The sequence below is a fragment of the Amphiprion ocellaris genome, chromosome 14 (genome assembly GCF_022539595.1).
Source record: "Amphiprion ocellaris isolate individual 3 ecotype Okinawa chromosome 14, ASM2253959v1, whole genome shotgun sequence".
Classification (NCBI taxonomy): Eukaryota; Metazoa; Chordata; class Actinopteri; family Pomacentridae; genus Amphiprion; species Amphiprion ocellaris.
Window position 1 is genome coordinate 33,485,386 of NC_072779.1, and position 26,866 is coordinate 33,512,251.

Consider the following 26,866-nt stretch of genomic DNA (forward strand, 5'->3'; position numbering starts at 1 on the left):
ATTTTATTTTGATATACTGTAGACATACAACCGGTTTGCCTCTATCTGTTGCCTGACAACTTGATGAAAAAAGACAGAAGACTTCCGGAAACGTCAAAATAAAATCAGAAAAACTTCCATTTCAAAAAAATAATAGTTCTCCAAGATAAAATATTGAAATATTTGTCTCAGGTATTTTGTGTGATGATAAAATTTGTTAAAAATCATTAATTTATTTCAATTCTTTTAAGATAAAATGCTAATGATAATTTGATCATAAAAATATTTTTAAATGCTTCAATGCAATAATAACAATATTTTGATAATAGATTAGATTCAAAGGTATGGTCATTGCAAGGTACAAGTACTGAGAAAACGAAATGTAGTTCAGCATTAGCATCAGCATTTACTAAGATGTATGTGGTATTTTTATACATTTTATTTATTTTTGCTTTATTTTATTTAGACTGTATTTTGATCCTTTTTTAAATGTATAATGCAAATGCAAAAGTGAGGACAGAAACGTCTTTTCAGTTCCTCTGTTTGTCCTGGATATATAGATTAATAAAATATCAATAATAAAATTATTTTTTTCTATTCTATTCTATTCTGTTCTATTCTATTCTATTCTATTCTATTGTTGTGCAACAACATAATAAAGACAGATAAATGCAGATATAAAGCTGGAAATAAATGGCAATATGACATTAGAAACTGTGAAAATGCAATATATATGTTTAAAGTATGAACAGAGAGTCTGTACAGAGTGAAAATGTATGTAATTAATGTGTGCAGTCATTGGAGGAATCACGTGTAATATCTTATATTTAATAATTAATTTGCATTTTAACATTAGATTAGCTCTTCTTCAACTGACAACAAACAGCTGAGCACATCTGTTTAATTAAAAATCTTATTATTAATGTGCAAAAGTAAATGTTTTCCTTCTTTGCAGTGTTTTAAACATCCTCTGTTGTTGCCGTTGACAGCAGGCCACGCCCTCTCACTTTCACCTGAACCAGGAAGTAGAGGATCGTAAGGCTCCCGTTTGTTTTACTGAAACACCTACCGACAAACAACTTCAAATATCACAGAAACCAACTCATTTACTGGAAGGTTTTCATGTTTTCCCGCTGGAGGATTCTGTAGTTTTGGTCTCAGTAGGTGGGGATGACGTCACTCTCAGGTAATTTATTGAATTTTCAGCTCTTCGCTCTTCTTTGGTGACAAAATACGTTATTTAAAGCATTAATATGTTACATTTAAACATCAGATAAAGGGTCGGTTGGTTTGTGACACAACACTGAGTTAATGATTGTTTTTAATTTAGTCTCTAATCTCTCTTGGAGACTGAAGGTTTGTAGATGATGAGGAGATAACGCAGTTTTCTTGTTACTTCTCCTTCAGGCTCACTGCAGTGCTTTCTGATTAGCATCAGTGTGAACGATCCAGCTGCTTCCTCTGTTCTCTCTGGGTGATAATGTCATAACTCATTAACAGTAGTTAACCTGGAACTCTGCTCTGCTTTTATTAGGCCTCATTTCTGATAAGAATCACTGCAGTCAGAGAAAATTATGTAAATCAAATCAAGTTTATCTGTATGGGATGTTTTAAAGCAATGCTGCATGTAAGCAAGGAAACAACAACAAAAAACAATCAGTGCTTTTTAAGTTGCATTATTAGTCTGCATTTTTTAGACCAAATCAATTTTACATCTATCCAAGTGTCACAATCTAAAGACTAAATGTTTTTTTTTTAATTTTCTCTATAACCAACTTTGAGCATCAATATAATGGGATGTATCACAGTTTCATGTCACAAAGACACCTTAAACGATCATAACATGATGCTAAATGACCAAAGTGAAACGCAGAACAAACAAAACCTAAGATAAAATCACACAAAACATAGAGAAAGGAGACATAAAATGTCAAAAACCAGACATAAAACAAAACAAACAAAAAAAATGAGAGACAAAATCACACAAAACAAGAAAAACATGACAGAAAATGTCAAAAAGAGAGAAGTAAAATGACAAAAACGACAAACAAAATGACCACAGTGAGAAAAAGCTGTCTGAGAGACAAACAAAACAATGAAAAACTGATGTAAAATCACAGAATGGAGACAAAAAATGACAAAGATGAACACAAAACAACAAAAAAACAGACAAAAATAAGAAAAACAAGACTCAAAATGACCAAAATCAGTTTGGCATCCATCCTGGTTAGGTGTAACAATCTCAAGACAAATCAGTTTTCTGTTCTTTTTCTCTATAACTAACTTTGATCATCAGTATTATGGGATGTATCCTAGTGTGAACAGTTTAATGTCTGTGACATAGAGTCATAGAAACAATGATTTTATCCTGGATGTGTTTCTGTTTTCTTTAAGGCTCATATCAGCATGTTGGTAGGTGGCTGGTCAGAACTATTAGAGACAATGAAAGGAGCATTTTTACACACATTTTGATCATTTTGGGGTCATTTTGGAGAAGTTTTTGTCATTTTGAGCAAAAAGTTTGTAATTTAGGAGACATTTCTAATTATTTTAGGTGAGTTTTGGGTTATTTTGGACATCTTTTGGCTCATTTTGTGTAATTTTTGAGTCATTCTGGCCTATTTCAAGGCTCATATCAGCATGTTGGTAGGTGGTTGGTCATAACTATTAGAGACGATGAAAGGGGCATTTTTTTTCACAAATTACTGACCCTAACTTTCATGAATCTTCAAAATATTTGAAATTCTCAAGGAATTAAAACCACGCCAAAACTATTATTTATCAGACTTGTTTGATTTTGTATGGAATTACCTAATCTATAACATCAGTAATATAAATTATATAGCTGAAAAAGCAAAAAAGAGCATAATAATAGCTTGTAACGTGTTACTAAAATGAGATAAATATAAAACACTAAGATCACTAACAGCAACTAAGTAGTAAAACTGTGTGATTCATAAGAGCTGCATTATTGTAGTTAAAATATAAGGAGAAAATCTATGTAGTCTTATTTCTGCTTTATTTTGGCATTATTATATTTTTTAATTACTTGTATGTACTTTTGTTGCTGTTTAACAGTGACAGTTAAAATCCTATTCTGTCCTATTGGTAGTAATAGTGAAATTTCTGTCTTTTTTATACTTGTATCTACATTTAACTAAAGATTTCTCCACTAAAGTGTTATTTTGAGGCTTAGTGTGTGTTTTTGTTTAAATCCTGGAGGCTGCAGCAGGTGAACAGGCTGTAAAGCTAAAGCGTTGCCTCTTTAGATGCTGAATCTTCTGGTTCTGCAGGTTTTTCTCGTCTGATCCGAAGCTGAGACTCTGTCCAACATGTCAAAGCTCCAGAGTCTCATGCTGGTTTGGGTTCTGCTGCTCGGTTCCTGGACGGCAGACGGAGCTCAGAACAGATCGGAGGTCAGTTTTCCCTCCAGCAGAGACGTCGTGGCGAAGGAAGGGTCCAGCATCGTCATCGAATGCAACGTAACCGACGGCAACCATGAAGTGAAGTGGTTTAATCCTAAAGGAGCTCTGCTGGCCAACGACGCAGGTAGGAGCTGCTGGAGCACATTTGAGATGTTTTATAGAATATTTTAGGTTTAACTTACTTTAGAAATATATCTAGACGCTGTTATACTGTGTTTGCTGTTTTCTGAAATCCTAAATAAATTAAATAATATAATAATTATCATTTTATATTATTCTTACTTTAAGAATTAATCTTATAGTTGTTATCCCGTCTTTCTTGTTTTTTTTAAACCATCATAAATAAGGAAATCTAGTAAATAATATAATTTTTAAAAATAATTATCTTATTATAGAAATTAATCTCGAAGCTGTTATCATGTTTGTCTTGTTTTTTGAAAGCAATTTGAATTAAATAATATACAAAATATTTTAAATCATATATATTTAATATTTATCTTATTTTCTCAATTAATCTTGAAGTTGTTATCCTGTTTTTCTTGTTTTCTTTAAACCAACATAAATTTAAAAATCTAATAAATAATATAATTTTTTCTATAATTATGATATAGAAATTAATCTTGAAGCTGCTATCATGTTGATCTTGTTTTTTAAAACAATTTGAATGTAATAATATAGTAAATATTTTAAATAATATAATATTTTATATTTATCCTATTTTCTAAATTAATCTTAAAGGTGTCCTGATTTTCTTGTTTTCTTTAGTCAAATCTAAATTTAAAAAATGAACAAATATTTAAATAATGTATTTTTTTATATTCATCTCATTTTAGAAATTCTTGATAATCTTGACCCTGTTATGTTTTTCTTGTTTTTTTTTTACTAAATTAAATAATAACAACATAATATTCTAAATGTATCTTTTTTTTTTTAACAAATTAATATTGATGTCTTGTTTGTCTTGTTTTTTTTATACCAATAGAAGTTCAGTAATACATTCAATAATTAAATAATAGGATAACTTGTAAGGTATTATTCTGTCTGCGTCGTTTTTTTAAAACCGATATAAATTATATAATTTAATAGATAATTAAATAGTATAATATTTGATTTTTATTTAATTTTATAAGTTAAACCTGGAAGTTGTTATCCTGCTTGTCTTGTTTTTATAAACCAATATAAATTTAATAAATGTAATGATTAATTAAATTTACTTTTATTCAATTTTATTTTATTTTATCTGTCTTCATCTATAATATTTTATGTTTATCTTAGTTTAGACATTGATCTTCAAGTTGTGATTCTCTTTTTTAGTATTTTCTTTCTATTGATTTTTTACAAGTTTGGTTATTCATTTTGAGTTTTTTTTTATTTTTGTTTTGCACTAAATAGGTGTTTTGTATGAAAAAAAATAAAATGATCAGACCTCTGAGTATAAATGAAGGTTGTGGCAATAATTTATTTTAATAATCAAGAGACAGTTGGAGGGAAAATGATTTATTTTCTATTTGGCACTCAAAACTAAGATGTGGATGTAATTAGAAAAGGAAAAAATTAAAAGGATAAAAAAAAGAGTTCAGACTTAGACTGTTCTGCAGGTTTTTTATCCTCCAAAAATATAGAAAGCTAGAGAGGGTTGACAAAATTCTATGCACCACTGTATTTATTATTTCAACAGCATTTAATTTGGTTGGAAAATCTAAACATTTCATGCAATTATCCCAGTTTTCACTTGTAAACATTGCATTTCCATTACAGTTTTTCTCAATTGATAAGACTCTAAATTCCATTCACTGCACACATCCACCATCTGACTGCACACATTTCTCAAAAACAGGACTCTGCTGTCTAAATTTTGGACACTATTCATGGTTTCCAAAACTCTTGCACTCTTTTTGCAAAAGACTGAACATGTTTTTTGCTCATTTGAACACACTTTTTCACTCATAGCACACATTTTTCATAAAGTGAACACTAGGAAGCAGAACTGGGACACTGTTCCAACACTGCTGTCACAATTAAGACACAACAGGTCAGAACTGAAAACACTTTTACCAATGAACTGCACACTATAAAACCTGCTGGGAAGCAGAATTAGCTGTTCAGAATGTAATCTGTTGTTGAGGTCAGCAGATGGTAAAGATGGTGCATAAAGTAAATGGTTTCAGGTTTACTGTGGTTTACTTTACATGTATGTAAATGTTGTTTGTCACTTCAGTGACATGTTTATACTGGAACAATACAAGCAGTCAGAAATGTTCTGAGAATACTGTAAAAAATCTAGTGTATAATTCTGCTTCACAAGTGCTGGTAAAATTACAGAAAGTGTACATGAATGACTTTTTCTGTTTTGTGTGTGTTTGTTCCAGAGAGTTTTTCAGTTGGATTCTGATGATACACATGAATACATCTGGAACAATGTCAGTTTTCATAGAGGACTATTGATTCAGGAATGGTTCAACATGAACCCTCAAGTTATTGTGGTTTTTCTGCCTCCATATTGTCCCTTTCTGAATCCTATAGAAGAATTCTTCTCTACATGGAGGTGGAAGGTATATGAGCAGCAGCCACACATTCAGGAAAATCTCTATCAATCAGTGGTCTTGGCATGTGGTGATGTTTCTGTTGATGCATGTCAGGGATGGATCAGACACACTAGATCTTTCTTTCCAGAGAAAACATAGCTTGTGATGTTGATGAGGTCCTGAGGTCTGACCAGGCTGGAAGAATTGATGCAGACGTGGTGTAAATATCTGCAGACTGTACTGTGTACAATACAGTGCTGTATTTATTGTCTAACATTATTTTTATTTTATAATGTACAGTCAGTCACTGCAATGACCTCTGATTCATTTATAGGATGCATTTGTGTTTAAGTTGTCATTTTTGAGGACTCTATCATTTTTTTACACTTCATGTGAAAACAGTGAGAGAAGAGTGTTTTGTATTTAGCAGTGCAGTGTCCTAGTTTTGCTTTGTGTGTCTTAATTTTGAACACAAAGTACAGATTTTGACAATAAAGTGCGCTTTTGACACAAGTGTGCAGTGCTTTGTGAATTGTGTTCAAATAAAAAAAAAATAGTGTGCAGTGTGCTGGAAATGTGTGCTATTTTTCAGGAACAGTGTCTGATCAATTGAGAAAAACTGTAACAAGTAATTTAATTCTATTCACAGTTTGATTTGATGATCAGCTGCTCAGTTTGGTTGTCACTTCCTGTTTTTGATGTTAAAGTGTTTATACATTTTAGCAAACCAGCAAAAGTCAGGAAATCAGTGAGTATATGTAAATGCAATGCAGATGTTTGACAGAAATACAAAGAGATGTGCAAGAAACCTCAACATCTGCACCATGCATGCTTGGTTTGTGCATATTTTGGGGTTATACATTAATAATTCTTCTTTGAATTATGGGAAACTCCCTCAGTAAAGTCTGTAGATGTGCAGATGCACAGAAAGTGCACATAATAGCAGTTGAATGCAGTTTTAGTTGTTGTTTCAGGCCATCAGTAAACTCTGACACACAATACAGGAAGCTAATTCAATGATAACACACAACAATACAGTACAGTTGTTTGTTGAATCTAATCTAATGTATAAAACCATTTTCATCTCATTAGTGCGATTATCCGTGGAAGAATTCAAACCGCATTAAGCTAAATTTAAATCTAATGAGAGCTAACTGGGTTTGTTGGCCTGTGTAAATGTTTTCGGTTCGGCACAACAAACACTTTGATTGAGGAGATGATGAAAATTTTCTGCCCTTAATGAGAAAGTCGCCTCACGTCTCCGAAGTTTCTGGTGAAACTGAAACTCTGTTGTTGTGTCTCGGCTGCAGGTGGGAAGTGGCGGCTTGAAGAAGGCGTCCTGAACATCACCGTGGTTTCCTTCGACGACCGCGGCCGCTACACCTGCATCGCCGGCGGTGCCAGAAACTACACAGTGACCCTCCGAGTGGCCTACACCGACAGCGGTCTGGGGCTTTACTACGTGGTCGTGTGCCTGGTGGCCTTCACCATCACCATGATCCTCAACGTGGCCCGGCTCTTCATGGTCAGCAGCCACCTGAAGAAGACGGAGAGCGCCATCAATGAGTTCTTCCGCACCGAGGGCGCTGAGAAGCTGCAGAAGGCCTTCGAGGTCGCCAAGCGAATCCCCATCATCACCTCGGCCAAGACACTGGAGCTTGCCAAGGTCACGCAGTTCAAGACCATGGAGTTCGCCCGGCACATGGAGGAGCTGGCTCGGAGCGTCCCACTGCCACCGCTCATCCTCAACTGCAGGACGTCCGCCGAGGAAAACCCGGCGTCCGAACCGGCGGAGGCAGGAAACATTCAGACGATCGGTCCACCAAACTCTGACAGGAAGGAAGACGAAGATGAGGCGTTGATGTCAAGAGAAAGACGAGGAAACGACGGCGTCGACGTCAAAGTGTCGGTTCACACAGTTTCTGAGGAGAACATTGGTGAGGATACAGTGAGTCTTGATGTCCTCAAACCAGGTTCAAGAACAAGTGTTTCGTACGAGAGCAACATATAATCCGACTCGGAAACAGAAAGTGAGTTAGATAGCAAGAAATCCATAGAAAATCATTGGTTGGTTATTGTTTAATATTTGAAAAGTCTGACCTTTAAGTTTCTAGAAGATGTTTCAGCTTCATCCGGGAGACTTCAGTCGTCCTCATCAGTCAGTCAGAACTGAGTCCATTGCTGTCAAAGTGTCGGTTCAGATAGTTATTGAGGAGAACATTGGTGATAGTCAAGAAACCAAAATGAATTGTAATGTCCTCAAACCAGGCTCAAGAACAAGTGTTTCTTATGAGGGGAACATATAATCCATCTCAGAAACGCAAGGTGAGTTACAGACGAAATCTTCAGAAAACCAGGGGCTTGTTATCATTTAGTATGAAGAGATTCTGACTTTGAGGTTCTTCAAGATGTTTCACCTTCAGGCTTCAGTCATCCTCATCCATCAGTTAGAACTAAGTGGCTTGATGTCAAAGTGTCGGTTCAGATAGTTTTTAACGAGAACATTGGCGATAGTCATGAAACCAAAATGAGTTGTAGTGTCCTCAAACCAGGTTCAAGAACAAATGTTTCGTACAAGAGCAACATATAATCCGACTCAGAAACACAAAGGGAACTAGAGATCAAGAAATCAATATAAAATCATGAGGCAGCTTATCGTTTAGTATTTAGAAAGTCTGACTTTTAGGTTCTTGAAGATATTTCATCTTCAGGCTTCAGTCATCCTCATCCATCCGTTAGAACTGAGTCCATTGATGTCAAAGTGTCGGTTCAGATAGTTTCTGAGGAGAACATTGGCAATAGTAAAGAAACCAAAATGTGTTTTCATATCCTCAAACCATGTTCAAATACAAGTGTTTTATGAATAACATACTATCTGTCTCAGTCCCATCAGAGACACAAAGCAAGATCAAGAAATTACTAAAAAATCATAGAAATTGGTCATCGTTTAGTATTTAGAGATTCTGACTCTAATAGGAGCTTCAGTAGGAAACAACTTGACATCTTTTTTAGGTTCTTGAAGACTTTTGCCTTCATCCAAGAGGAATCAATCATCTTCTTCAGTCAGTTAGAAGGGATTGTGTTGATGTCAAAATGTCAGTTCAGATGGTTTCTGAGGGGAACATTGGTGAGGTTTAAGAAACCAAGATGTGTCTTGATGTCCTCAAACCAGGTTCAAGAACAAATTTGTCTTAAGTAGTTATAGGTCAAGAAATCATTAGAAATCATGAGGCTGATTGTAATTTAGAATTTAGAGCTTCAGTCGAAAACAACTTTATTTCAGAAAACGGATACAATATACAACCTATATTGTGCTTCGGGACCCAAAACTATGTTCTGTAAAGCATTTTGACTGAATTTGAAGGGTTTCATATATTTTCAACTTGGGAACTTTATTTTTATTCTCAAAAATACAACATCTTACCCGGGAATCCATTTTAAGGGTTTAAGATCTCCAGAAATAAAACAACCACAAAATCTGGTGACGTTTCATCTTCATCCAAGAGTCTCCATTGATCCTCATCAGTCAGAACTAAAGAAGCCACATGGATGAAGGTCTTCAAGAACCTAAAAGAAAAGTCCAGTTACTTTCTGTTGAAGCTTTTGGGATTTGAATGACCCAGATGAATGAGAATCTAAACAGATTCTGCTCTTATTGAATCATTTCTCTGAATCTTGTTTAAAAAGTCTGACTGCATCTGTTACAGTCATCCTTCCTCCTTAACATTTATTTTCATCTTCCTCAAGTTTGCAGTAGACTCCAGTTTTTCATATTTATTCTTGAGCAGTGATGTTGAAGGAACTGCAACAAGTTCAGGTTTACTTTCTAGAATCAGAAAACTGTTTCTGAAAAAGAGGATTATGAAGGAACCTGAGGAGACTGAAGAAGATTCAACAGGATTTTTGGTCATATTCTAATCAGGAACACTGCATTTACATGATAGTTTGCTAACATGCTTCGTATTTTATTCTTATTTTTGCTGCTAGTGCTGGTTTCCCTCTTTAGCTGAGTCTTTCTGATTTAAGAGTTCATTATCCTCCTTCAGATGTCGTTTGCTGCTTTTCATTCTGTTGACTTTGACAGTCAGTCTACAGAGCTGAACGCTGCAATAAAACATCCTACTTATCAGCGTGTTGATTGTTTCCATGTCAGCGCTCCTGTCAGTCATTTAAAACTCACGGGATGAAGTCAGCTAATCCCCATAACACTTGATTATCGTCTCCGTGTCGGCTTTTGTTGATCAGGACGGCGGTTAATTGCAGGTTGGGTATGGCTTTAAAGTGACAACAAAGGAAGTGAACATTTAAAATGAAGAAAATGCAGAAGAAATCTGAAATATTAGAAAGAATTTTGGATAAAGTGACCAGAAATCTACCTGCGACTCTCACCTCTGTGAGACGGTGACATATAAATGTGATTAAATTGACATCAGAGCTCCACAGCGTGTCATCTGTGATGGAAAATGTCTGAAACTTTGTGCTCATAAATATTCAGGTGCAATCGATCATGTTTTGTTGGGTGGAGGTTGTCGAGAATCAGGGACTTTCATTTGTTATGATGAAGTTTGGTGTCTGTATTTATGGTGATTTATCTTGTTTGTTTGGCACATTTAGCACGTAGACGCTCATGACAAGAAGACTGTAACTTTATGAGACTTGAGCAAGTTTATTGAAGTATAGAAGACAACTAGTAAGTTTCTAATTTATTGTTTTGTTGAGAGTTTTACACATATATGAATGTGAATACACAGATCAACCATATTCTAGGTAAAGTTGAGATATGTTTGCTATATTCTAGTAAAAATAGATCATACACATGTTTTAGTTGTTTGATAGAATCAGTTTGTAATCTGTTTTAGAGCCCGAAAATTAAGTTGGAGGCCAAACGAATCTTCAGAAACCTTTATATATAGCGTTTTTTTTTTGTTTGTTTTTTTTACTGTGTCTCAGCAGGATATTTAAGAAAACTGCATCCATAAGCTACACAAACTGTGACTTGAAACTTGAAAATTACAGTTGAACAAGAGATTTTTGGGACTGTTTTGTATGTTCTGCAGATACTTTATGAATTTCTGGGTGAAATGGGTTCATATTTAAAGGTGTTTGAGTAATGAAAAGTTGTGCTGGCAAGATTGTTTTTGTGGACTGAGCAGTGAATTTCAGATAATAAACAATAAACACGATCAATAACTTGGATTATGTTGTAAACTTTGTTATTTCTGATACCAGTGTTGCTCCACTCTTTCATATTTTGTTCACAGTTTACTTCTTTGGTTTTTGGGACCTAAAATTAAGTTCTGTAAAGCATTTTGGCTGAATTTGAGAGTTTTAGTTGTATTTGCAATTTCTGTATTTTCACCCTCAAAAACACATCTTACCTGAGAGGACATTTTCAAGGTTCAATATCTCCAGAAATAAATCTCACACAGCCATGAAAGTTGAGAACACAGACAACAATGTTTTTAGTAGATTTAAATGATTGAATGATTGCAGCAGAGGCCTGTTTTAATTTATTGTCCCAAGAAAATTGAAACAATATTGTTTTTGATGCCCTAGAAAGTTCCTGTAAGTCAGTGGTTCCCAACCTGGGGTCCGCGCCCCCCCAAGGGGGGCGCCAGAGATCTGATGGGGGGGAAAGAAGCTTTGTCTGCTCTGAGGCTGTGATGTTATAAAAAATAGATTTTTACATTCTGGATAAAATCAGAGTAACAGACTCGCTGTGTCATCACAAGTCTACTTATAAAACATTTTAAAAACACATTTATTTGGTCTTTCTTCAGGTTGTCTCTAGTTCATCCAGATTCATTAGTTTGTGTTACAGTTAGAAAATTACTGACGGAAACGGTGTCTGAAAAACACAGAACAGGTGAAGATTCATCAGTACCTAAAAACTCCAGCTATACCTCCAGAGTTACCTTAAATTTGGTTTTATTAAAGGACAAGACAGAATTATGTTATTTGTAGTGAAATGCTCGCAAATGACAGCATGAAACCAGCGAATTACGGAGACGTCAGGAAAAAAAAACACAGTTCGGTAAAGTCGGAAAGACATTCACAAATTGGGACTTCTGGCATCAATAACTCATTAAATATACGTTGTCTAAACATAAACGATGCCTCTTTTCCATCGTTGTAAGGTAGACAATGTGCTACAAGCCCAGTTTAATCAAAAGTAGCTGCAGAAATAACATTGGTGTCTATGAGCAGCTGGTTGTGTGACGAGTGAACAGGGACCGTCTGCAAAATGCAAAACTGCTGCAAACAGCGAAGAAACACAAATATTCAACACATTTACTGCAGCCAGCAACTGACTCCTGCTGCTCATACTACAACTCTTGGTTTGATATTAAACTTTTTTTCCCATAATTTTAAGGATTTTTTTAGTAAAAAAAAAAAAAAAAAAATCAATAACTTAACTCTTATGCATTGTAGTGTCACTAAATTTACTGCAGCCATAAACTCTCTCCTCCTCGTCATAGTACAACTCTTGGTTTGACTCTATTAGTAATACAATTCAATAACTTCCCTCTTATGTTTTGTAGTGTACTTATGGGGTGGTTTTGGTGGGGGGTGGGGTTAAAAAATGGTCTTAAATTATTTGAAACCTTTACTAAATGACACAAAATTGTCATAAATTATAATACTGAATAATTACTGACCCTGGTAAATGTCAAAAAAGTGCAAATATTTCAAACAAGGCTGGTATTGGGATCCCAGAAAGTTCTTCTAAGTGCATATTTATGGATGTTTACAATGTTTCTTACTAAAAATACAGTCTTTGGTGGACATTTCACCAACTTTTGAGGCTCTAACATCAGTAGGATTTGATGGGTGGAAAGTTTGGCAAGACCAGGTTCTAACTTGTTGTTATTTTCACTTGAAAGCTACCTAAAATGACTCAAAATGGTCTAAATTATTTGAAACCTGCACAAAATGATGCAAAATTATAAAAAATTATAACAACAATTACTCTTGAAAGTGTAACAGTGCAGAGTTTTCAAACAAAGCTGGTACTGTGGCTCCAGAAAGTTCTTCCAAGTGTGTATATATGGATGGATCCATATTTCCTACTAAAATATAGTCTTTGGTCAACATTTCAAGAACTTTAGAGGCTCTAACATCTGTAGGATTTGATGTGTGGAAAGTTCGGCAAGACAAGGCTTCAGTTTTTTTGCAATTTTGACAAAGATGTTGATGTGAACTCATTTGTAGAACCATAAAAACTGGTCTTCATTGGGGTCTATATGTTGATATTATAAGTGCAAAGTTACAAGCTGCTTCCATGTTGTCTTAATGTTGAAATTTAACAACATATGAGGCTATCTGGTTGTTATTTCTGCCTCTACAGTTAACTTTCTCAATCAGCCACATGGAGGCGCTGTTGAGTTAAACATGTGTCTGTATTTTCTCAATCGTTGGAGCCTGAAACCCTGCTGACTGCTAGGTGTGAATATTAACAGGTGTTGATGAAGACTTGATACCAGCAGCTGGAGATTTACTGCCGAGAGCTCGAGTGTCACATCTCAGGGGCAAAGAGCTGCTTTGACTGAATATTTCAGCGTTTGCCTCGGCTGAAATATTGAACACAGTTTGTCGAGCTGCTGCACTTGTTGCTCGATCTGCTATTGTACTGGAACTTTAGACATCTGAATTTACATCTGGTGCATCAAGAATACGGTTATAGACATCTTAATATATACAGTAAGTTCTCTATCACTGGATCTGGAGAGAGAATCTTCATGATTTACCTCCTTAAATGTCAAATTTGCCTCATTTTTAGTCTACAGATGTTAGCTTAATTTGTGCAGAATCATGACTGTGCAAAGTCTGACACTTGAAGTTGTGTAAAACACGTTTGCACCAGCAGATTTAGAGACATTGCAGGTTTAAGTCCAGCATTGGAGCTCCATAAGACGTGATGCACATAAACTCCTTGCATTGAGGAGTTCAATTTTTCACTTAATAAGAAATCTGAAATGTAATTTTACAACATAAAAGCTCCCTTATATTGCATACTGACTGGTGTGAATTAATTATACGAGCATTTCGAGGCCTTTTATGCACAGTTTAACCTTAAAAGGAATTAAAAAGCAAAAGAATGACACAGAAATTTCCATATGCGAGACATAAAAGCGACTAGAAAGGAAAGTATAAATACAACCGCATGGAAAAATGAATAAATAAATAAATACGTCCCTCAGGATTAGTTGACGTTTTCAGCACATTTGAGCAAACACTTGATCCTCTTTGAAACACTGCCTGCATTTAAATGTGGCACAGTCAGACACATTAAAGTGAACGTTTTGCAGTCATTTATGAACATGAAAAATAGATCAATCACGTGGAAAATGTCAGAACAGCTGAACATTTATCACACTTTCCAATCAATGCTGTTCAAATTAGAGTTGATTAGAGGCTCTTTAGTGGCTGACAGGTCAGATTTGTCTTATTTAGACGTTGGACTTCGAGCGTCTGGCGTCTAAAGAGATCTGAAGAGCTCTCTAAGGCATTCGAGGAAGAAGAAATCAGGTGATGCCCATGATTCTGGCAAGGGAGCTGAAAGATCTCCACCGTATTTGAACTGAACCTTTCCTCTGTGAAGGGTTGAAGATTTCAAACGACCATCAGTGTGTCGAGGGCAGATTCTGCCCACGAGCCAAGTGTTTGATGCAACAAGAAGTCTTCATCACAGGTACCTCTGCAACTGCTGGAGTCAAAGTTCTGCATCTACAGTCAGAAAGATCTGACCTGCATGGAGACGAGCCAGGAAGAAGACGCTACTGTCCAGAAAGAATAACAGAGAAAACCTGCAGTTTAGCAGCGAACATGCAGGCAGAAAGCAGGAATATTGGAATAATGTGCTCCAGACAGATGAGTTTAAGTTGGTTTGACCACAATAAAGGTGATCCTGTTCAGATTGAAGACCACATTCAAGGAGAAGAACCTCAGACCAACTGTGAAATGATGCATGATGCAGGAAAACTCTCAAACTTTTTGCAACTAAAGGGATTTAATCCTCCTGTTGTCCTCATTTATGGACATAACAAAATATTGCTTCTTTTTCTGAAAAAAATCCAAAAATTCTGCAAAAAAAATCCTCAAATTTCTGAAAATTTGCAAAACCTTCAGGAAGAAATTTCCAATAATTCCTTAAAAGTTTCCCTTAAAAGTTTTATTTTTTGAAACAAATATACAAAATTTGACAAGAAAATTCTTGTAAATATTTTCTAAAAATAAACAAAAATCTTCAAAAAAAATCCTAAAAATATCTAAAGTGATTCCATATATATCAGTAAAATGTCTAATATTTTCTTTATTTTCTTTTTCTTTATTTTCTTTAAACAATTCTTTATTCCACCAAAAAATGTTAAAAAATTTCCCAAAAATGTTGAAAATGTGGACATCAGAAGTTTCATTGTGAAAATATTTTTTTCCCACATTTTCAAACTTTAAAACGGGTCAATTTGACCTGCAGGACGACACGAGGGTTAAATTGAAGATTGTTCAAAAGATTCTGCAAAATCAAAGTTTTTTTCTGCTACAGAAGGCCTTAAAAAGCAATTCAAGGAACCAATTCCCACCAAATAATTAAATGCATGATTGCAAGATTTTAAAAAATACCAATTTCATGATTTATGTAACATTATTTTTGATGTCTTTAGTTGTGTGAACTTTATGCTGTGTGTAATTTGAGCTCAAAATACTGCTTTAAATCTGAATATAAGTTGAATTTAAGTCATGAAATTGGCCAAATAATTGAAGTTTCCTTCAACTTGAATCCAGTATTCCAAGTGCTTCCAAGATGCTTGGATAATTTCAGACAGTAAATACTGCTAATTAACAATATTTTTTCATTGTAGAGGTAAAGTTATTTCTTCAAACTTGATGTAGTTTGTTGGATAACTCAAAAAGACTGATGCCAAACCTTAATTTTAAGAGTTTAGGCCACAGAAAAATAAGAAATCAGTTGAGCTTTTGTTGAATAAATGATTACAAAAGCTAATTTTCCTCATGGTGCTGTTTATTTAGATCACTTTTATTTGTCACTGTTTCTAAACAGACCAAATGTTTGCTTATTTGCTACAAATCAACACTTTTCTTGCTAATTTCTGTGCATATTTAGAAGGAATTGCTGCTCTTTATTCCTGCATTTTCCACCTTTGTGTGTAAATGCATTGCAGCTTCATCCTGCACAATGCTTTGGTGTGTATAGCATTTTCCTGGAGGTTAATCTTGTGGAAAACAGCGAGCCACACCGCCCTACCTGTGAAATATCCATCTGGCGAGCATCCCAAATAACAATAACCTTGGGCCTCTGTGTTGAATAACTCAAAAAATCCATCCTTCTTCCTTTTCTTGTCCTCTCTGGAGGCGAGCTTATCTAAATAGAATTGATTGGCCCGAGCGATCATTCATCATGCCGAGCCACAGCAGACGTTTAAGGAGAGGGGGAAGGAAGATTTTAAGGATAGGATATTTCCATCAGGCTGCCGTGTCATTGAGGTAAACTAAATGAATTGATTGGGCTAAAAAGGATGTGTGTGTGTGTGTGTGTGTGTGTGTGTGTGTGTGTGTTGGGGGGAGGAAGAAGAGAAAATCTGTCCAGACTGAGGCCTGAAGCTACGTACAGTGAATAAATACATGCAGTAAATTTGAGCCTGTTGAATTTAAATTGCTCATAAAATCGGCTTAGAAGAAAATTGTTGCTAATTCTATTTTATTTCCAATCAGCCAGAAGGAACAAGACAAGAAAAAAAAAGAACCAAGGATGGTAGATGATGAATTAGATGATACAGTGAGAGAGGAGCTCATCATATCTGTTCATTAGCTGAGAGCGGCTGTGATTAGCTCCACTGTTCTGTGTTTTATTTTCCCGATTCTCTGGCAAGATCCCAAACACGGCATCGTCCTCTGAGCTTTGACCTACTAAACTGAAGGACAAACAAACCGTTGAGGCTTTTTTTCCTTCTTTCTCTGCTCTACTTTTCTTACTGCTTGCATCAAAACAAAACACGACTTCACAACAAACCCACTTGAAATCTGCAGATCGCACTAAATGTGTCAAAACCTGCAGTTCCTCTAAAGGCCACTAGAGGCTGTTCTAAAAGTGAGTCAATCCTCACTGACCCTCATGTTAAAATGTCCAAACTTTACAGCACAAATAAACAAGTTTACAGCCTGAAACAGAGACAGTTTTTATCTTTACAACTAATTTATAAAATCAACCCCTATATACAATATAGGGGTTGATTTTTTTATATATATCAACCATTTAAATTGTATTGAGGCTTAAAGTTACACAAAATTGAAGAGGTTTACCACTTTGCTGCTTATTATTGGATTAGCCAGGAGTCCATCTCAACACTTCCCATTCATTGTCTACATAGAAATAAGCAAATTATTGGAGCAACTTAAATAATGTCAATTAGCAACACACAACAGAATTACATTTGTTCAAATGAAGTTAATAAGTGATATTAATGCCATTTGTTGAAACTTAAATCATTTGCATTCTCTCAAATGAACAGTTTGCATTCCATTTTAAGGAATGTCAGCTTCGAGTTTACAGTTTTTCCAGCATCTGTATTTGTTTTAATAAAATCTAAAACCTGATTTTGTGAGAAGACTAATCGTTTTCTGTGATCCTATTTGAAAAAAAGTGACGGTTGAGTTCAGCAGAACAATTTAAGAAGCGTGAATGCATCAGATTTAAAACGCTAACGGAGCAGTAAACCTAATCTGGGCATTTTTGCTGACATTAGAATACCAATTTAAAGGGGCAAAAGTGTAATTCAAAATTATTAAAATAAAAAAAAAAAGTAAACTGCTATTGCTAAACCTAAATGAGACTCATTGGAAACGGTAAGACGTCACAACTCCTCAAAAATGTGGAAATGTATTGTCACCAAGATGCTAACAGCTGGAAACACCACTGAGCTTCGTCTGTAGGCCACAAATGCTAATATGATGCTAATGAGGAAGTCAGTGTTGGGTGGTGTTCAGGTCAGGGTTCAAGTTAAGTCATGTCCCCAAAATTCTAGATTACCAAGAATGCTATTCTCTAAAATATCACATTCTCTGGATCCACATCATGACAAAACAATACAAAAATATACGTGGACGGTGGTGACTGCAGCTTTTTAGCCAAGCAGTGGGATTCGACAAGCATTTGTTTGTCTAAAGTGCAGCTAAAACTTTGCACAGACGCTGTAAAAGTACTCTGCGCTAAAGAATAATGACACCAAAAGCTCCACCCTGCAAGCAGACAGGATCGGTTTCTTGGGTTTGTATAAACATGCTTTTCTTTTTGAGGCTGTCGCTGGTAAACTGGAGTGTTGACTTCCTATTTCTCTCATGATAAGCATTGAAAAAAACATTGCAGGGGATGTTAACAACGTAAAAAGTTAACTTTCACCTGAGAGGAATCTTTAAATCAGTACCTATAAATGACAAATTTCTTTTTTTTTCACCAAATTATGAATGTAATAAAATGAAATGTCCTGCAGATGTTTATGAAGGAAGCCCATATCCAGTGTTTTTTTGTATAATGTCAGAGCTTTTACCTATCTGATGAAATCTACTTGGACTAACAAAAATGGGTGATTCTTTGATGATGAATACTACTAAACTTTGGTGATGCCTTACCTAAAGGGGTGAAATTTCAATGTTTAGTTCTTTAGTTTATGACCAAATACCTGCCAAAGCAGCATCAATCTCATCTTTCCTGGCTGTAGCTGGTGTTTGGTGCCAATAACCTCATGCTGACATGTTAAAGTAGGATGGATAACTGCTGAAAATCAGCTTGTAGACACTTCCGTTTATCTTCTGACTTTGGAGCTGCTGCTTTCATTTTTGCCTACTGTTTAGCTCAACGGTCCTCTACTGCAGCCTATTTACAGTCCATGTAGCTTCTACGCTAAAACGCCCTCATTTCCAGGTAACCTCCAGCAGACATGTGGACGGTGGAGGGGAGGTCGGAGGCCGTCGCCAGAGAACAGAACATGTGCTAACGACGCCGTCGCTGACCTGCTTTCCTGCAGGGTCTCGCTGCTACAAATGGCCGAGCTGTCAGGGACTAATGGGAACTAATGTCTGCGGCGGCGTGGCGGGGCAGCGGGGTGAAGGTATTGGGGTCACGGCTTCCGACGGCTGCTTGCATCTTCTGACAGATTGGTGCTGCAGAGAGAAAACATCTGGAGGGGAGAGAGTGGAAGTGGAGACGTTGAAGAATCAGGAGGACGGATCATGTGGAGCTCTGCACCAGAAAACTGTCTTACCATCAACCACCATTATTTAACCATTCCTGTTTCATTTATTCTAATTATTCAACCATTTTCCCTGCAATATGCTATGTGCTATATTTCATATTCTTATTTCTCAGGTGTAATATTTCAATTTAATGTGTAATGTTTAATTATCAGGAACAGCATTCCATTTTCATTGCAACATTCTGATTGAACCTGTAATATTTTACTTTCATCTCCATCATTGTCTTGTTTTTCTTTTGCTGCCAGGAAGAAGTTGGTTGCTGCCACTTTCCTCCCTGTGCTTTACTACGGCGACCTTTTACACATGAATGCCCGTGTGAATTGTTCACAACCTCTGGATTCTGCGTATCGTGGTGCCTTAAGGTTCATCACGGGTTGCAGAGCCCTCACTCACCACTGCACCTTCTATGATCGAGTTGAATGGCCCTCTTTGACGACGCTCCGTCTTATCCAGGGGTACATTTTTATTTTTAAAGCAATCCTAGGTCTACTTCCACGTTATTTATGTGACTACATTTCCAGAAACCCACAGCAATTACTGCCTACGTTCCAATGATTTATACTTGTCTAACGTGCCAAAGGTGCATTCTGAATTAGGGAAACACTGTTTTAAGTATTCTGCACCTACTGCCTGGAACTCACTGCAGAAGACACTGAATCTGAAGGATCTCATCACTATTGGAATTTTTAAAACTGTAGGAAGGATGTTGCAGCAGCTACTTTTTACACCTGTTTTAATGTAAATTCTTAATCCTGTGCTTTAATCTAGCATGCATTTTATTTATTCTGTTGAGTGAGTTAATGTTGTCTGTTTTTAATTGTTGCATTTTTAATGTTTCTCTGGCTGCTGTCTTGGCCAGGCTTCCCTTGAAAAAGAGGTCATTGTATCTCAATGGGACCGACCTGGTTAAATAAAGGCTAAATAAAAATTAAAAATTGTTGATGTATTGTGCAACTTTCATTTCATTATCATGTGTGATATCACCTGTAACCTCACTGCTTTTACTATTGTATTCCAGCCTTATTTTATCTGATGTATTTTATTTCAGTAACGTGTCGTACGCATGTCTTATTGCTTTTCTACTTTATTGCATTCTGATGTCATTAATTTTTTTCTGAGCAATATCTGGCACTACAATTTCTCATCTCATTGTGGCGCAGCTGACCTCAGTTTATCATAGTGTATCTTAAATGTAGCACATCTTACTGTATTGCAGCATAGCTTAGCTTATTGTAGCATAGCTTAGCATAGCTTAACTTATTGCACATAACATATCTGAGCTCATCTTATATTATTGTAGCATAGCTAGCATAGCTTATCGTAGCGTATGTTATCATATCGTAACGCAGCATAGCGTATCTTATCATACCGTAATTTATCATAGCGTATCTTAGCTTATCTTATCGCAGCATAGTTTATTGTAGCTTAACTTACTGTAATGTAGTATAACTTACCATAGCTTAGCTTATTGTAGCATAGCATATCATAGCTTATCTTATTGTAGCACAGCATAGCTTAGCATATCGTAGTGTAGCTTATCTTATCATATTGTATCGTATTGTAACGTAGCACAGCATATCTTATTGTATTGTATCACATTGTATCATATTGTATCATAGCATAGCTTAGCTTATTGTAGCGTAGTGTATCTTAGTGTATCTTATCATAGAGTAGCATAGTTTAGTGTAGCATAGCGTATCTTATCTTATGGTAGCACATCTTATCGTATCGTAGCTTAGCTTATTGTAGTATAGCATAGCTTAGCATAGCTTTTAGCGTATCTTATATTATTGTATCGTATCACAGCATGGCATATCTCGTCATATCTTATTGTAACGTACTGTATCTTATCCCATCGTATCTTGTCTTATCGTAGCATAGCGTATCTTATCTTATCCTTTCGATATGGAAAAGATAAGTAGGACATTGTTCTAATACTTGTTGGACAGACAGATGCACATGAAAATAAATCACGTCAACAAAGTGCTGAATTCACACATACATTTAATAGAACTCTATTCTCACTCTATTTGTGATATTTCAGATCAAATTAAAACATTTTTAACTCACAAACTAAAACTCTGATGTTTGCTTGAAGTCCTAATCAGAGCTTTCAGGTATTGATAATAACCCATCATTTAACTGCAGAAAGTGCACTCAAAGAAATAACACAACCAGAGCACTAAATTGCCTCCATTCAGCTCTTCGGGTTTGTTCTTTGCACTGAGAGCAATTTGATTCCCAAAAGCAGTGAACAGAGCCTGTTGCAGGCTGTAATTTCTTGAATTATGGGAGTCGTGCCTTAAATTAAGGCTGTGGGTTGTGCAGAAATTGTGGGTCTCTTTTTTTTTTACTTCCATTATCATTCTTCAAATCAGCAGAGGCAGTCGTAATGGTTTGGTGACGCCTGTTCTCTGTTCCAGCCTGCAATTTAAAAGCAGTCAACTGTACATGTAATGCGGCTATTTTAGCATTCATCATTTAACCAATTTTACAATCAGCAGGCTTCACTTCCTGCTGGCGGCCCTATTGTTGGAGTTCTACACATTTCATCCTCGTTTGACTCCATCCGTGTGTTTTTAGGCTTATTTTAAATATGAAAAGAAGTGGAATGTCAGAAAAAAATGAGTATTTCCTAAATGGAACATTCACTAATAACAGTTAAGGTTGCAGGTTGTGGAAAGAAACTAAGAGAAAACCTTTTTCTGGCATGTTTTTTGGTGATTGGGAACAACAAAATGCAAACTAGCAAAGCTGCAAAAATGTCAGTTTTCTGGGTTAAAGGAACCTAAAACTGACATTTTGTTAGATATACAAAACAAATAGAGATGAGTGTTAAAATCTGATGTTTAAACATCCTTGTGTTGTGTTCAGGGGCTCATCAGGTTAAAAATAAAACAAGATTTTGCACAATATCCTTTAAAATCTGAATTGATTTTTTCACTTATGAAAACACATCAATTAGAGGTCAAACTTGAGGTTATTGGTGGTTTTTAATCAGTTTAACAAATGCAAGAGCTGTGTTTTGATTGGTTTTATTTGTGCTTGTGCTGCTTTTAAAACACATTTTTCTCCCAAACAGCTCAATTTTAATGCCTGACCTGTTAATGATTTTAATACCAAGCTTTTGACTTCATAAACTGTAGCATAGCATAGCATAGCATAACGTAACATTGCATAGCTTATTGTAGCAGAGCTTATTGTAGCATAGCATATCTTATCTTGTCGTAGCGTATCTTATTGTTTCATATTGTAGCACAGCTTAACATATTGTAGCATAGTATAGCTTAGCATAGCTTAGCTTATTATAGTGTAGCGCATCTTAGCTTATCTTATTTTATCTTATTGTAGCATAGCACTGTTTAGCATAGCATAGCTTAGCATAGCATATCTTATCGTATCGTATCATATCGTAGCATATCTTATCACATCATAGCATAGCATAGCATCTTATTGTAATGTAGCGTAGCATAGCATATCTTATCTTATCGTGGCATATCTTATTGCATTGTATCTTAGCATAGCTTAACTTACTGTAGTACAGCTTAGTGCAGCTTAGCTTATTGTAGCATAGCGTATCTCATCATAGTGTATTGCAGCGTAGCATAGCATATTTTATCTTATTGTAACATAGAGTAGCATAGTATATTTTATCATAACTTAGCTTATTGTAGCATAGCATAGCATAGCTTATTGTAGTGTAGCATATCTTATCTTACTGTAGCATAGCATAGCTTAGTGTAGCTTAGCTTATTGTAGCATAGCATATCTTATCATAGCATATTGTATTGTAGCACAGCACATCTTATCTTATTGTAATGTAGCATAGCATAGCATATCTTATATTGCAGCATAGCTTAGCTTATTGTAGCATAGCATAGCATAGCTTGTTGTAGCATAGTGTATCTTAGCTTGCCTTATCTTACTGTAGCATAGCATAGCTTAGTGTAGCTTAGCTTATTGTAGCATAGTGTATCTTATCATAGCGTATTGCATTGTAGTATAGCACATCTTGTCTTACTGTAATGTAGTGTAGCATAACATGCCTTATCATATCGTAGCATAGCTTAGCTTATTGTAGCATAGCATAGCATAGCTTATTGTAGTGTAGCATATCTTATCTTACTGTAGCATAGCATAGCTTAGTGTAGCTTAGCTTATTGTAGCATAGCATATCTTATCATAGCATATTGTATTGTAGCATAGCACATCTTATCTTATTGTAATGTAGCATAGCATATCTTATATCACAGCTTAGCTTATTGTAGCATAGCATAGCTTAGCTTATTGTAGCGTGACGTATCTTAGCTCATCTTATCTTACGTAGCGTAGTATAGCTTATCTTATTGTAATGTAGCGTAATCGCGTATCTTATCTTATTTTCTATGCTATGCTATGCTATGCTAGAATCTATGAGGTCAAAAGCTTGTTATTAAAATCATTAGCAGGTCGACCATTAAAATTGAGCTGTTTGGGAGAAAAGTGTGTTTAAAAAGCAGCACAAGCACAAACCTAATCAAAAAGCAGCTCTTGCATTTGATAAAGTAATTAAAAGAAAATGCATTTAAAAAAAAACACCAAGTTTGACCTTTAATTGGTGTGTTTTCTCTTAATAAGTCAAAAAATCAATTCATATTTAAAGGAAATTATGCAAAATCCTGTTTTGTTTTTAACCTGAAACATCAGATTTTAATTCTCATCTCTGTTTGTTTTGCATCTCCAAACAAAATGCTAGTTTTAGGTTCCTTTAACCAAGAAAACTGACATTTGTGCAGCTTTGCTTTGATGACAATGACTAATTCTATATTTTACTGATCCAAATCACACAAAAAAAATGTGACAAAAAAAGGATTTCTCTTAGATAACTGAGCTTTTGACTTCATAACTCCTCATACACATTACGTGATGATTACTAATGTGTGCTTTGGGTTGCAGGCGGCTTTCATTGACTTTTTTTTTTTTTTTTTTAGCAGATTTCCGTGTAATTGTCGTCTTTTCTCTCCCGTTGAGCGCTTCGACACCCGCAGCGGGAAGCCTGAACTCCTTGTCGTTTACTAAGTCTTTCATTTCCCATTGCTCTTATTGTGTCCCGACGTTCTCCAGCTTAACACGGCAGCAGACGAGGAAAACGACGCTCTGCCCTTGTAGTCGTTACGCCGGCAGTTAGGCCTCCGCTTGGCAGGTACATCAGACGACTCAGCTTCGACTTTGCCGGGTTAAGGATTGTTTCTCTGGTAGATTTATTGAGCGGCAGGCGCGCTATAAATATGCAATAATGAAACTTATGAAATATTTATTGACCATCTTCCTCCTCCATCTTCAGGTGGGATGAGCTCCTCTCCTGAATAAGACTACTCTGTAATGATGGAGAGTTACTGTTCAAATAGAGGATTTTAGGTGCGCTTCTATTTACATAAATCAGCCTAAGCCTTCAGGAGTCCCAGGCTGCGGGACATTTAGGGCTCGCCAACATGCCTCCATGTTCTGTCATATTTAGGTCATGGCAAGTCAATTATACAGTCATATGTGCTCAATCTTCAAACACGCAACATGCTACTGACATGTTTTCTGTACATGTGTTGTTGTTTGTACTTCTGCTGTTCTGAAAAGGCTTCAGGGGAACTTCAGAGCAGTAAAGTTGGTGAGGTTTTAGCAGCTTAATGGCTTTTTATTGTTTCATCTGCATTGCAGCACACTGGATTTGAGCCTTAATGACATATTGTATGGTAGCATAGCTTATTTATCTAATTGTAACGTGGTGTAGCATAGCATATCTTATGTTATCTTATTGTAGCGTATCATATCGTATTGTAGCATAGCATAGCTTAGCTTAGGTTATTATAGTGTAGCATAGCTTACCTTATTGTAGCATAGTGTATCTTAGCTTATCTTGTCATAGCTTAGCGTAGCATAACTTAGTGTAGTGTATCTAATCTTATCGTGTCATATCTTTCATAGCATAGCATAGCATATCTTATCTTATTGTTACATAGCGTATCTTTTTGTATTGCATCGTAGCATAGCTTAGCTTATTATAGCACAGCATAGCTTAGCATAGCATAGTGTACCATTGCGTACCACAGCTTATCATAGCATAGTGTAACGTTGTGTAGCATATTTTATCTTATCATAGCGTATCTGATCGCAGCATAGCTTAGCTTATTGTAGCATATCTTAGCTTATCTTATCATAGTTTAGCATAGCATAGGTTAGTGTAGCATAGCGTAGTGTATCTTATCTTATTGTATCGTATCTTATTTTGTAGCATAGCATATCTTATTGTAACGTAACATATCTTATTGTATCGTATTGTAGCATAGCTTAGCTTACTGTAGCATAGCATAGCTTAGCATAGCATGGCATAAAATAGCCTATTATAGTGTAGTGTATTGCATCGTAGTGTAGCGTAGCATAGCATGGCATAGCATAGCATACTGTATCTTATTATAACATAGCATAGCATAGCGTATCTTATCTTATTTTCTACGCTATGCTATGCTACGTTACAATAAGATAAGATATGCTATGCTATGTTGTGCTACGGTATGCTACAATTTATGCAGTCAAAAGTTTGATATTAAAATCATTAGCAGGTCAGCCACTAGAAATGAGCTCTTTGGGAGAAAAGTGTGTTTAAAAAGCAGCACAAGCACAAGTAAAACAAATCAAAAAGCAGCTCTTGCATTTGTTAAACTAATTATAATGAAGGTTGTTGTTTGTACTTCTGCTGTTCTGAAAAGGCTTCAGGGGAACTTCAGAGCAGTAAAGTTGGTGAGGTTTTAGCAGCTTAATAGCTTTTTATTGTTTCATCTGCATTGCGGCACACTGGATTTGAGCCTTAATGACCACCGCGGGGGCCAAAATGGTGATTTTAAGCTTTTCGGCTCTAATTCCAGGTTGTTGGAACCACTGCTGGGTAAACTGTGCAGGGCAAGCACACCTTTTTATTCACAATCACTAAATTACGGTGCAACACAACAGGGCGATTACTGTAAACACACGGAGACGGCGCATAACAGAACCTTCTTCATCGTCCGAATGAGTCGTATGACGTCAATCCGGCTGATTGAAAACCAATCTGCAGGCAAAGAGGCGCCGAAATAAACGGGAAGCGGAGATAGAAGCAGTACAGACCTGTCAGAGCAACAACAGCACAGAAAACAAGAGTCTGCTGATGTTTGTGGGTCAAAGAATTCACAAAGTCACTGACTGCAAACATCTCACACTAAATATTTAAATCTAATTTGGATGTATGTCGTGTCTACAGTCTGGTGCCTAAAGACGGTTCCATCAAATTAATGTTTGAAAGTAGTGTTTGTTTTTTGTTTTTTTGTTTAGAATGTTTGATAAAGTTACTGTAATGTGATAAATTATAGGTGGAACATTTTGCCTTTCTGTTGAGGGAACACATTGTGCAACGTTCTTCTGTAAAATGTTTCCATATTGAGGATGTTCTCGATGCAACATTCAAAAAATGTTTTCTGGATGTTATCGAGACCTCCAATGACAGAGCGTTCTCTATGAGACGTTCCTGCACTATGTTCTGGTGATGTTTTGGAGATATTGATGAGGGAACACATTACAGAATCTCTAAGCGTTCCCACAATGTTCCTCAATGTTACATGACAACACAGGAAGAACGTTCACCAAACATTATTAGAACAACTT

General features: G+C 35.8%; 1 protein-coding gene across 1 annotated transcript; it reads left to right on the top strand.

The window, feature by feature from the left end:
- The first annotated feature begins 1,003 nt into the window (after nt 1-1,003).
- Nucleotides 1,004-11,125, top strand: LOC111581830 (microfibrillar-associated protein 3-like). The gene is made up of 3 exons (XM_023290189.3): nt 1,004-1,165; nt 3,273-3,528; nt 7,240-11,125. Exons 2-3 carry the CDS (start codon nt 3,312-3,314, stop codon nt 7,938-7,940), a joined length of 918 nt encoding a protein of 305 aa, XP_023145957.2. The 5' UTR covers nt 1,004-1,165; nt 3,273-3,311; the 3' UTR covers nt 7,941-11,125.
- The last annotated feature ends 15,741 nt before the right edge of the window (nt 11,126-26,866 follow it).